The sequence below is a fragment of the Cryptomeria japonica genome, unplaced genomic scaffold (assembly GCF_030272615.1).
Source record: "Cryptomeria japonica unplaced genomic scaffold, Sugi_1.0 HiC_scaffold_551, whole genome shotgun sequence".
Lineage (NCBI taxonomy): Eukaryota > Viridiplantae > Streptophyta > Pinopsida > Cupressales > Cupressaceae > Cryptomeria > Cryptomeria japonica.
The window spans coordinates 38,185-52,023 of record NW_026729361.1 but is presented as its reverse complement, the minus strand read 5'-3'; the positions used below and the strand labels follow the sequence as shown (position 1 = coordinate 52,023).

Below are 13,839 nucleotides of genomic sequence, written 5' to 3'. Positions count from 1 at the left end.
AGAAATGTGCGATGGTGGCGATGAAAACCTTTTTCCCGCCGAAGGAAAGGGAGAAGGTGAGAAAGAATAATAATGTTGGGTGGGAGAAAAAATCACTTTCAAAGCCATGGTACGAGGTCTCAGAGGTTATCGTGCGCCGCCTCACCGTTGATGGTAAATTCTGTAGCTTACTTAGCTATCACTTTGTCATTATTAATCATTTTCGGCATCACAAGTGCATTTCCTTGGCCTTTTATTTGGTCTCATCATTGAATAATAGCATTAGGGCTCACGAGAAATGTGCATCCTCCCTTGTTCTCCATGAGGGCTTATTCCCGTTGATTATGAAGTATGCCAAGACTATCAATGTCGAGAGGAATACGAGTGCTAAAACTGGTATAGAATACAAGAAGAATGTCCATATTCATTATGGGGAAATCTCTTCTGATGAAGAGGTGGACTTCGATGGGAACGAAGTCTTTCACATTTATAACAAACAAGGACCCTCATCGTCTAAAATCCCTAACCGTACTAGCAGAAAATAAATTATTTTATCTAACGAGGAGGATGACCCTGAACATGTCCCTAATTCGGTGGACGGTAGTTCTGATGTGAAGGTTAAAAGAGTGGCCAGCGTTTCTATGTCAAGAGCTATTGACAAAACCAAAGTATTTAACAATGTCAACGAGAATTATTCTAAGCGACCGAATGCCTCTCAGATTGATTTGGACGGGCCTGCGGAGGATTAGGGTGTCAATGTTTCTATACCTACTCTTGGTGGTGGGTTTACTCCTAAGGAGATGGTTTGTCGGTCCCTGAGAATACGATTACGAATATTAACTTGAGGAATTTAAAGGATAACCAAAATGCCCAATTCACCTAGATTTTTCAAGAGATTAATAATCTCAAAGAGAAGGCCAATCCACCTAATGGGGACCTCGACAGTACTAGGTCTCGAATACGCATACCCTGGCTAATGGTATTAAAGACCTTAAGGAGGAACATGAAGAGCACATTAAGGCTTTGGAAAATGACTTATAAACATCAGCATAGTTTGAGTGTGGTGGTGGAGGTGAGTATGTCTGCCATGAACAATACTAGCATTGGTCTACGTAGACTCAATGAATAGGCTGAAGTTCTTCATTATATTTCTCAGGGCAAGTGCCCCACTGGTAGCACTGAGATGGTGAAGAAAGATAAGGTTGTGAATGCTGGTACCTGTAAGAAACTTAGGGCTCCCTCAGAGGATGTGGTTGCGGATCTGGATACGAAAGAGAAGCCCCTACTTGGTCGAGCGACGAGGCTCCATAGAAAAGATAAGGGTGTGACCCGTGTTGACAACATCATTAAGAAAGTTCAGAAAATCAATGAGGATGTCATTCAGAAGAATGACAAATTGGTCAAAGTGTTGTAGTTTTGTTATGTAGAAATTCTGTATTGTTCTTGTCTGTTGTTCTATGGGGCTGCTTTTCCCTGGTTTTTATGGGTTGGTTCGCATCTGTTTTTTTGTTGGGTCCTTGAAGGTCGAGTTTTTATGATAATATTACAATAATACTAATACAATTTACATGATTTGTATAGTTTATTTCTATTTGAAAATAAAAAATTATTCTATTCTATTTACATTTTCACCATAAATTACTTGAACTATTTAAACAAATAGGTTTCTATTCAATAATATTATTATTATATATAATACATTAACAGAATAATAAGTAAATAACTTAAAACCCACTAACATAGTCATTTTAACACATACAAACATAGTAAATTTTGAAGTGTCTATAAAACCCATACAACTTTTTTAGGGTTTCGGAATTACTAGATGGTTTGATTTAGACAAATGGAAACATAAAGGTTGAGTGTACTTAGTAATTAAAAAAGGTCCCACCATTCACTTATCATGGGAAACCGTGCAACAACTAAATTGTATAGAAATAAAAAACAAGAAAATAATGACATTTATGAATTATTAAAGAGGCACACGGAACAAGTGGCAGGAACCCTAAAATTTAGATTGTGAGAGCTCAAATATTTGAGAGTACTATGTTTGCATTAATGGAGGAGTAGAATTTTCGAAAAAATCTCATCTGATCGTGACTGCAAGAGGAGAGATAGTGGTAAAATGAGAAGATCGAGAGATGATGGGCAGTGCACACATTCTGACAAAAAATGAAGAATAAAACTAATGGACAGCGGGCAGCTCCAATATTCCCAATCGTCTTGCAATGCTGTCTCCTTTACTCACAATCGTTGATGCCCAAAAACAGCTCATCCAATTCATATAAGAGACGCCTTCGGCATAATAAATTCATGTACTATTTTCCCTCTTCTATAATTTCTCTCATATGAAGCATGCAATCACCATTTCTAAATAAAGCTTTTATATGATAGGATGTGGTAGTATCAATATACCATAGGGCACTACGTCACAGAACCTTTTGCACATGAAGATACCCCTAAACTTACTACTCATTTTCATATTTCTTAATCTTCTAGATTGTTAAATAGGTTCACGTATTTTATTGATGTCTATTTAATTCTTGAGATATAAGCTACTCACTATACATAATTTCTCTATTTTTTAGGCTCTCATGAAGGATTCAAATGTAAAGAATGAGTATCACATGCTAGTATGTGCCAAGGTCCATTACTCTATCTATATTAACTATTATTTGACGTCCAAGCATCTAATTTAAACGATATATTCCACATTCCATATGCTTTGAGATGTATTACTATTTTAGGATTCACATGCACGTCAATGTATGGTCAAAACATAATGGTAAAATATTTTAATCTAGTCAAACTATCCTTAGTTTTGGGTATATTATTAGAGGATGGATTAATTCAACCATATATCAAGAAATGATGCAATCTTGTCGAAATCTTGGCCCATTCTCTAATTAGCCACCCTTATCAATTTACATACACCCCCTTATATTCTATCTTATCCCGTGGATTCATGCACACATTCGTATGTATCACATTTATTATTAGATTATTCTCCATCCACACCTCAATGTCTAGGCATTTATTCTCTACATAAGTATTAGCCTTTTTTCTGTTATTGGTCAATAATGGGGCGTCCAATCAATATTGCACCATACAATACTGACCCTTGAGATTTAGCAATTTAAATTCGAATTTTTTAACTCCAAACCTTTTATTCTATCATAATTACATTTAGTACCTGTTTTATGTGATTTATTGAACATTTTGGTTTTTGAAAGAATTCAATGTGCATTTATTTAACATGCAGTCGCTTTGAGAATTCATTGAATACGAATTTGCATAAATGAAACATTTATCATAGAAACGCTTTTGGTTGGAGCACCAAGATGAATCTATCTCCATCAAAGTTTTCATCTTGGGAAATTTGCATGCTTCTTTTCCATTTACCTAAATTGGCCAGGCTCGTGAAGCCGACCATTCCGAAGGATAACCTAGGAGAACTTGACCCTAGTGATCTACCAGGCTCCCTAATGTGATTTTAACTATTGCGAATACTTGACAATTAGTGAAGAGTTAACTTCAAGGTAAATTGACGAAAAGTGAGATTTATTAGATCAAATGTTAGGGAAGAATTTATATTCACACATATAGAACTTACGCATATCTATGGATTTGACATAAAACAATCGTGGACATGGGGAGTGATCCCTAGTTGACATGACTTTCATGCTTATCACTGATACAACTACATACCCAATTCTTAAAAGATGGATTCTTAAATTCAATTTAGATGATTTATATACTTGCATGTTCAACCACATAGATTACGCTAACTTTTATCTACTTTTTCCTTCTGGTATAAATCCTTGAGCAAAACGTTATGATAGGATATGGCAATGTGAATATATAATAGAACATTGCATATAACACTTCTGCACAAGTAAAATTGAGAAATAAGATAAATAAGAACGAGAATAAAAATAAAATTCAATTTAGATGATTTATATATGTGGATGTTCAACCACATAGATTACATTAACTTTCATGTACTTTTTCTTTCTGGTATAAATCCTTGAATAGAACTTTATGATAGGATACGGTAATGTGAATACATAATAGAGCATTGAATATAACAGTTTTGTACAAGTAAAATCTCTAAATCTTAAAAATGAATAAACTAATTAGAGCAAAATTTAAGAATGAGATAAACAAGAATGAGAATAAGTTGGAAAGCCGGATAAACCGACTAAGAATAATTATGTGTAAACTAATTTTAAATATTTTTAGAAAACTAACCCTCCGGTTACAACACGTTTTGGAATTTCGATCTGAATGGGTCCACAAAATTCAATGGGAAGAGGGAACTGGATTACGAGTTAAGTGTACGGAAATACTTAGTGAAGGTATGGACAGAAAAAAATACGATTCACTTCGAATTGCAGCAGTCTATTCTACTTCTAGAACAATTCCAGGCGGGCAGAGATAGAGAAGGGGAAATTAAATAAATTCGTCTATCCTTCTAAGAGGATCGATATTGTTATGTGGACACGTCGGGGAATCTGTTGATTTTGATTTAAGGCTCCTTCTCACTCTCTCTGTGTATATATATTGCATGGAGTGGAGTAGATGAGAGCAGAAAAAGGTTTCGAGGTTTAGAAAAGAAAAAGAGAAATGGAGCGTTCAAAGCTGTTGGGTTTTGTGGTCTTGATATGCTTTACTATTCCAACGATATCATGTTCTTCGGACAGACTGTTTAGTGGTTGGCCGAAGTCTAGCAGCGATGAAAATGTAAAAATAAGGGTGAATATGACGCGCAGATCAGAGAGAGAGTTGGGTTTTTCTGAGAGATTGGGTTTGGCTGTGGATCGAAGTAAGAAGCGAATGAAGAAGATAGAGGCATTGATAAGAGGGCAATTAGACGCTGAAACGCCCGTTGAAGTAGGGGATGGAGAATTTCTGATGAGCGTTGCACTGGGAACGCCCTCTGTGAGCTTCGAAGCGATTGTGGACACGGGGAGCGATCTGATTTGGACTCAGTGCAAGCCTTGCAAGGACTGCTTCTCTCAGCCTACGCCAATCTTCGACCCCTCCAAGTCCCCCACATTTTCCACAATTCCCTGCGGTGATTCTCTTTGTGACGCCTTGGGGAGTACGCAAACCGGATGCAATCCAGATTGTACCTTTATGTATCAGTATGGCGATGGTTCCTTCACCAGCGGCGACCTGGCTTACGAGACATTGTCAATTGGGAGCAGCAAGGTTAAAGGCATTGCATTTGGATGCGGGCATGACAACGAAGGACAAGGATTCTCTCAGGGTGGTGGCCTTGTGGGACTGGGAAGAGGTGGTCTCTCCCTTATCTCACAGCTGGGTTCCAAAGCAGAGAACATGTTCTCTTACTGTCTTTTGCCCATCACCGACTCTTCTTCACAAACCAGCCCCCTCTTTTTCGGCGAGGGTGCTTCCTTGAGCGGAGGAGCCAAGACTCTCCCACTCATCAAGAGCAGTATCATTCCCACTTTCTGGTACATTCCTATTACAGGAATCACCCTCAATGGTAAGGCACTAGATATTCCTCCTGGAACTTTCGATCTGCAATCGGACGGCAGCGGAGGTATGATCATCGACTCCGGAACCACTGTTACCATCCTGGACCAGGCTGCCTACTCTCCTCTTAAGGAAGCAATTCAGTCCGCCATTGATCTCACTCCTGTAGACGGCTCTTCTACAGGTTTGGATCTTTGTTACCACACATCATCCGCTCACCTCACCTTGCCAACCCTCGTCTTCAACTTCAAAGGCGGCGTGGATTACGAGCTTCCGGCAGACAACTTTTTCATTCAGGCATCTGAAAATCTCTTGTGCCTGGCAATGTTGGGTGAACCATCGGGGAATCCTTCCATCTTCGGAAACATACAGCAGCAAAACTTCCATATCCTTTACAACAATGCTCAGAACACGCTCTCTTTCAAGCCCACTAAGTGTGATTCTCTTTAAATCATCATCTCCCTCTTCTAATTCTTCTTCTTCTCTTTTTCTGTCTCTCTCATTTCCTCTTCCTCTGTCCTTCGAATGCAATATGTGATCTCGTCTCCTGCGTCTGCCTATTGCACTGTCCGATATGCGAATCATGTAAATTTTCATCTTCGTAGCTGCTTATTTTCAGTAAAATTGTTTGGCCCCTGTTGTTCTCGGGGACCTTCATTTATGGTTCCTTATGATATGCTACACTATGTGTGTTATTTTGGCATGGAAATGAAGGTGCGATAATTGATTATCAAAATATAAATTGCGAGTTAAAACAACGACAAGAGAATTTATATAATTATAAAGCATTTGTAATGGTCTTATCTTTTCTTCAAGTCTTAAGTGTAAAATAAATTATTGTATGCCTATGAATATTTTTAATGGTATTTAACTTTAAGATCCGTGTCTGTGATTTATACATTCAAATAATACTTATTTTCAATCATGTCCGCATTTCACATTACTAAGATCAAACGCAATTTAATGTAGCCTATATATAAGGTAAGGTTGTTGCTAAGAAGGTCTCTCTAATTTTCTCACAATTACTATTGTATAATTTTCTACTAGAGAAGACGAGTTCTCGAGAATTAAGAATATCATTTTGGAGCCTTTGCAATTTATTTAAAAGTGCTAATATTTAAGGCTATGCCTATATCACGATTCACGATTACCTATCAGCGCTTTATAGTGCATTCGATGACATCTTACACAAATCTTATATAGAAAACTTATTGATGGTGAATCGGGGCCTCTCATTTGAAAGGTTGCTACTACACTACAACGCACCTTAGATAATAAAATTAAATTATGTAATGTATTTGTGCTTCAGAGTATGGATGTTAGACCACACATCAATTTTCAGCCATTGATAATGTGACATGATTACTTGTTTTCAACATTTTAATAGGATTGCATTAGGTTTTGGAACTTTTTTTCGTGACCTAAAAAATTAAAATATTAGTGGACTACAACATAATAACACAATTATTGAGAAAAGTTTTGATTGCCTACAAAAAATCATAGTATCTTCACTCTTTCACCTTGTAAATCCTAACATGTTAATTTCAATTTCACATGATCTATGTTGCAGTGTCTACTTACGTATTATTATAGTCCAATGAACACAAAGGATACTAAAATCAATTATTTGAGAGAGTTGACACTTATTAGATTTTTAGATAGCCAAAAAACTTCTCAGATGAATAAAATATTGGTTGAGATAATTCTTAAATAGATATTATTATATTTATTTAAATAAACAATAATTTCTTAAAAAATATCCTTAATATAGAGGGAGAGAGAACTAATTATATATTCCAAGGAAAAAGTATTCGTAGTATTACATAGTTTACAATTGATAAAGCATTAACAAGTAAGAAACACACAATGAATAATAAATAAAACATATAAATTTAAAATAATTATTAAATCAACCTCATACTTATTTCACCTTGACAATGCAAGGAGGGTAAGAGGAGGGATGGCGGCCCAATATGCTATTCATATAGTTTCTAAGGGCATTGGACAACATCTAAACTAACATCTTAGCTTATATTTTCTTAGTTTATCCAATTGGGCGATGAAGGTGAAGAGTGGAGTGCATTTACATTTGATTAAATTCTTGTTCTAATTTCATTCTTATTATTTATTTATTATCTTGTAAAACTATTGTGCTAACTAGATAATGTGCAACCTTTGTTAAGGATTTTTCCATCTCCCTCGACCCTATCAACCACCTAAGGTGAGATGCATTTAGAGCTACAAGCGATATAAAAAATTCTATGTTTCTCAATGCTCGACAATGTATGTCACACGAGGATAATATTAGGAAGTTTTAGATTGAACCAGTTTAAACAGAGCCTCCTCTTTTCTTTTTTTATTTTATTTTGGTAATTACTCCTTCAGCAAGGCATTTAACTAGCTACAATTGCTTTGTATCCATTAATTTACTATTTTGGGTCATGAAAATAATGTATTCTAGTATAATGCCATTTCATTTTTCTTTACTTATTATTATTATTATTATTTTTCTATCGAAGATTCTTGTTGCAACGGATATAGATGCTGGAAAATATTTATTTATTATTCAATGTATAGCTAGAAAGGAAGAAGGATCATTCAATTGGGAAAGGGATAATTTTACACTCTTAACTTAAATACAATAGAGCACTACAATTATTCGGTTGGTTTACTTTTTTATGGAAGCACTCCTTATAAATCATGTATCATAGTAGAGATGTCGACATTTGAATAATTGGCCGGCACAGGCCAAACCTAATCCCAACTAACTCTTCCATCATATTGCACACGTAGACTACTTTCATATACCGTCCTAAAGAATCCCATCTCAAAGCACATAGAGGTACCATGTTTCGAGAAGTCCAATGGGAAAGTTGATCTTAGCACTCACTTGACAACATTTACTACTTTATCTATTGGCTTGATTCTTGAGGATTCTCTTCCTGCAAAAATCTTTTTCATTTCATTGAAACAAATGACATTGGATTGATTTTTCCCTTTATCTATTAATTCAATAAACTCTTTCTCATATCTTGTTAATCAATTTTTATAACGTTTAAAAAAAAATATTGGACCTAAAGTAACATTAATTGATGGTGCAGCGAAGGGGAATCCCGGACCTGCTGGATATGGGGGAGTGGTGCGTGATAATAATGGCAGGATGGTCTCGATGGTGGCCCTCTCTTTGGGTACCTAGACAAACCACTTTAGTGAGGCCTTCACAACGTATACCAATATCAAATTGGCCAAAGAGAAAGGTTTGAGAAGGGTCTTCTTGGAGTGTGACTCCCTAAACATCATTAATTGTTTAACAACTTCCTCCTCCCCTAGTTGGTCGATTAAACATATTATTGAAGATAGCCTAATGCTTCTCAGGGGATTCTACGAATTTACCATTTCACATGTCTATCGTGAAGGTAATAAGGTTGCCGATATTTAGGCCAACATTGGGGCCGACTTGCCAAGTAGGAAAGTTTGGAACATTTATGATCGGATCCCAGAGGATCTTCTTAACCTACTCCGTAATGATCATGATGCGTGCGAAGCTCAAGGGGCTTTCGGAAATGATGGAGAATGACGTCTTCCAAAGTGTCCTGGGCAAGACTTCTTCTATGAGGGGAAAGTCAAACTTTCTGGTGGCGTTTTTGATTGTTTTTGTTTAGCTCAACTCTGTTTGTGTTGCAGGTTGTTGAGAATCGGTATTTTCCAAGATTGGGGGAGATAGGAACCGTTTGGAGCCCATAGTCTATGAAAAATGATGAAATAAGGAAGCAGTATGCAAAGAACTTTCGATAAGTGTTTTTACTAGTTATATCGAGACGCTTCATGGTGCGGATGCCCTTGTTACCGAGGCCTTTGTTCATGGGTGGAAGTATGGTGTGCTCTGTGTCTATGGTATGGAGCTGGAGGTTGATGAGGAGATGGTGGATAAGGTGTCCAACATGCTATTCATATAGTTTCTAAGGGCATTGGACAACATCTAAACTAGTAGCTTAGCTTATATTTTCTTAGTTTATTCAATTGGGCGACGAAGGTGATGAGTGGAGTGCATTTACACTTGATTAAATTCTTGTTCTAATTTCATTCTTATTATTTATTTATTATCTTTTAAAACTATTGTGCTTACTAGATAATGTGCAGCCTTTGTAAAGGATTTTTCCATCTCCATTGACCCGATTAACCACCTAAGGTGAGATGCATTTAGATCTACAATGATATAAAAAATTCTTTCTTAGTGCTTGGCAATGTATGCCACATGAGGATACTATTAGGAAGTTTTAAATTGAACCAGTTTAAACATAGTCTCCTCTTTTCTCTTTTTTCTTTTATTTTGGTAATTACTCCTTCAGCAAGGCATTTAACTAGCTCCAATCGCTTAGTATCCATTAATTTACTATTTTGGGTCATGAAAATAATGTATTCTAGTATAATGCCATTTCATTTTTCTTTACTTATTATTATTATTTTTCTATCGAAGATTCTTGTCGCAACGGATATAGATGCTGGAAAATACTTATTTATTATTCAATGTATAGCTAGAAAGGAAGAAGGATCATTCAATTGGGAAAGGGATAATTTTACACTCTTAACTTAAATACAATAGAGCACTACAATTATTCAGTTGGTTTATTTTTTTATGGAAATAATCCTTATAAATTATGTATCGTAGTAGAGATTTGGACATCTGAATAATTGGCCAGCACAAGCCAAACCTAATCCCAACTAACTCTTCCACCATATTGCACACGTGGACTACTTTCATATACCGTCCTAAAGAATCCCATCTCAAAGAAAACAGAGGTACCATGTTTTGAGAAGTCCAATGGGAAAGTTGATCTTAGCACTCACTTGACAACATTTACTACTTTATCTATTGTCTTGATTCTTGATGATGCTCTTCCTGCAAAAATATTTTCCATTTCATTGAAAGAAATGACATTGGATTGATTTCTCTCTCTATCTATTAATTCAATAAACTCTTTCTCATATCTTGTTAATCAATTTTTATAACATTTAAAAAAAATATTGGACCTAAAGTAACATTAATTGATGGTGTGGCGAATGGGAATCCCAGACCTGCTGGATGTGGGGAAGTGGTGCGTGATAACAATGGCAGGATGGTCTCGACAATGGCCCTCTCTTTGGGTACCCAGACAAATCACTTTAATGAGGCCTTCACAATTTATACCAATATCAAATTGGCCAAAGAGAAAGGTTTGAGAAGGGTCTGGTTGGAGTGTGACTCCCTAAACATCATTGTTTAACGACTTCCTCCTCTCCTATTTGGTTGATTAAACATATTATTCAAGATAGCCTAATTCCTCTCAGGGGCTTCTGTGAATTTAACATTTCACATGTCTACCATGAAGGTAATAAGGTTGCGGATATTTAGGCCAACATTGGGGCCGACTTGGCAAGTAGGAAACTTTGGAACATTTATGATAAGATCCCAGTGGATCTTCTTAACCTACTCCGTAATGATTATGATGCTTGCGAAGCTCAAGGGGCTTTTGGAAATGATGGAGAATGACATCTTCCAAAGTGTCGTGGGCAAGACTTCTTTTATGAGGGGAAAGACGAACTTTCTGGTGGCTTTTTTAATTGTTTTTATATGGTTTATGTCAACTCTGTTTGTGTTGCAGGTTGTTGAGAATTAGTATTTTTTAATATTAGGGGAGATAGGAACCGTTTGGATCCCATAGTCTGCGAAAAATGACGAAATAAGGAAGCAGTATGGAAAGAACTTTCGGTAGGAGTTTTGACTAGTTATATCGAGATGCTTCATGGTGTGGATGCCCTTGTTACTGAGGCCTTTCTTAATGGGTGGAAGGATGGTTTTATCTGTGTCTATGGTATGGAGCTGGAGGTTAATGAGGAGATGGTGGCTAAGGTGTCCAAAATTCTGAACAAGGGCACCAAATTCTACAAGCATAAGAAATGTGCGATGGTGGCGATGAAAACCTTTTTCCCGCCGAAGGAAAGGGAGAAGGTGAGAAAGAATAATAATGTTGGGTGGGAGAAAAAATCACTTTCAAAGCCATGGTACGAGGTCTCAGAGGTTATCGTGCGCCGCCTCACCGTTGATGGTAAATTCTGTAGCTTACTTAGCTATCACTTTGTCATTATTAATCATTTTCGGCATCACAAGTGCATTTCCTTGGCCTTTTATTTGGTCTCATCATTGAATAATAGCATTAGGGCTCACGAGAAATGTGCATCCTCCCTTGTTCTCCATGAGGGCTTATTCCCGTTGATTATGAAGTATGCCAAGACTATCAATGTCGAGAGGAATACGAGTGCTAAAACTGGTATAGAATACAAGAAGAATGTCCATATTCATTATGGGGAAATCTCTTCTGATGAAGAGGTGGACTTCGATGGGAACGAAGTCTTTCACATTTATAACAAACAAGGACCCTCATCGTCTAAAATCCCTAACCGTACTAGCAGAAAATAAATTATTTTATCTAACGAGGAGGATGACCCTGAACATGTCCCTAATTCGGTGGACGGTAGTTCTGATGTGAAGGTTAAAAGAGTGGCCAGCGTTTCTATGTCAAGAGCTATTGACAAAACCAAAGTATTTAACAATGTCAACGAGAATTATTCTAAGCGACCGAATGCCTCTCAGATTGATTTGGACGGGCCTGCGGAGGATTAGGGTGTCAATGTTTCTATACCTACTCTTGGTGGTGGGTTTACTCCTAAGGAGATGGTTTGTCGGTCCCTGAGAATACGATTACGAATATTAACTTGAGGAATTTAAAGGATAACCAAAATGCCCAATTCACCTAGATTTTTCAAGAGATTAATAATCTCAAAGAGAAGGCCAATCCACCTAATGGGGACCTCGACAGTACTAGGTCTCGAATACGCATACCCTGGCTAATGGTATTAAAGACCTTAAGGAGGAACATGAAGAGCACATTAAGGCTTTGGAAAATGACTTATAAACATCAGCATAGTTTGAGTGTGGTGGTGGAGGTGAGTATGTCTGCCATGAACAATACTAGCATTGGTCTACGTAGACTCAATGAATAGGCTGAAGTTCTTCATTATATTTCTCAGGGCAAGTGCCCCACTGGTAGCACTGAGATGGTGAAGAAAGATAAGGTTGTGAATGCTGGTACCTGTAAGAAACTTAGGGCTCCCTCAGAGGATGTGGATGCGGATCTGGATACGAAAGAGAAGCCCCTACTTGGTCGAGCGACGAGGCTCCATAGAAAAGATAAGGGTGTGACCCGTGTTGACAACATCATTAAGAAAGTTCAGAAAATCAATGAGGATGTCATTCAGAAGAATGACAAATTGGTCAAAGTGTTGTAGTTTTGTTATGTAGAAATTCTGTATTGTTCTTGTCTGTTGTTCTATGGGGCTGCTTTTCCCTGGTTTTTATGGGTTGGTTCGCATCTGTTTTTTTGTTGGGTCCTTGAAGGTCGAGTTTTTATGATAATATTACAATAATACTAATACAATTTACATGATTTGTATAGTTTATTTCTATTTGAAAATAAAAAATTATTCTATTCTATTTACATTTTCACCATAAATTACTTGAACTATTTAAACAAATAGGTTTCTATTCAATAATATTATTATTATATATAATACATTAACAGAATAATAAGTAAATAACTTAAAACCCACTAACATAGTCATTTTAACACATACAAACATAGTAAATTTTGAAGTGTCTATAAAACCCATACAACTTTTTTAGGGTTTCGGAATTACTAGATGGTTTGATTTAGACAAATGGAAACATAAAGGTTGAGTGTACTTAGTAATTAAAAAAGGTCCCACCATTCACTTATCATGGGAAACCGTGCAACAACTAAATTGTATAGAAATAAAAAACAAGAAAATAATGACATTTATGAATTATTAAAGAGGCACACGGAACAAGTGGCAGGAACCCTAAAATTTAGATTGTGAGAGCTCAAATATTTGAGAGTACTATGTTTGCATTAATGGAGGAGTAGAATTTTCAAAAAAATCTCATCTGATCGTGACTGCAAGAGGAGAGATAGTGGTAAAATGAGAAGATCGAGAGATGATGGGCAGTGCACACATTCTGACAAAAAATGAAGAATAAAACTAATGGACAGCGGGCAGCTCCAATATTCCCAATCGTCTTGCAATGCTGTCTCCTTTACTCACAATCGTTGATGCCCAAAAACAGCTCATCCAATTCATATAAGAGACGCCTTCGGCATAATAAATTCATGTACTATTTTCCCTCTTCTATAATTTCTCTCATATGAAGCATGCAATCACCATTTCTAAATAAAGCTTTTATATGATAGGATGTGGTAGTATCAATATACCATAGGGCACTACGTCACAGAACCTTTTGCA

General features: G+C 36.6%; 1 protein-coding gene across 1 annotated transcript; it reads left to right on the top strand.

Moving 5' to 3' along the window:
- The first annotated feature begins 4,605 nt into the window (after positions 1-4,605).
- On the top strand, positions 4,606-5,931 carry LOC131872290 (aspartic proteinase nepenthesin-1-like). Its single transcript, XM_059216046.1, has one exon. It carries the CDS (start codon positions 4,606-4,608, stop codon positions 5,929-5,931), a length of 1,326 nt encoding a protein of 441 aa, XP_059072029.1.
- Positions 5,932-13,839: the final 7,908 nt, after the last annotated feature.

Coding starts and splice junctions, on each gene's coding strand:
- LOC131872290 (XM_059216046.1), top strand. CDS start 4,606: ATGGAGCGTTCAAAGCTGTTGGGTTTTGTGGTCTTGATATGCTTTACT.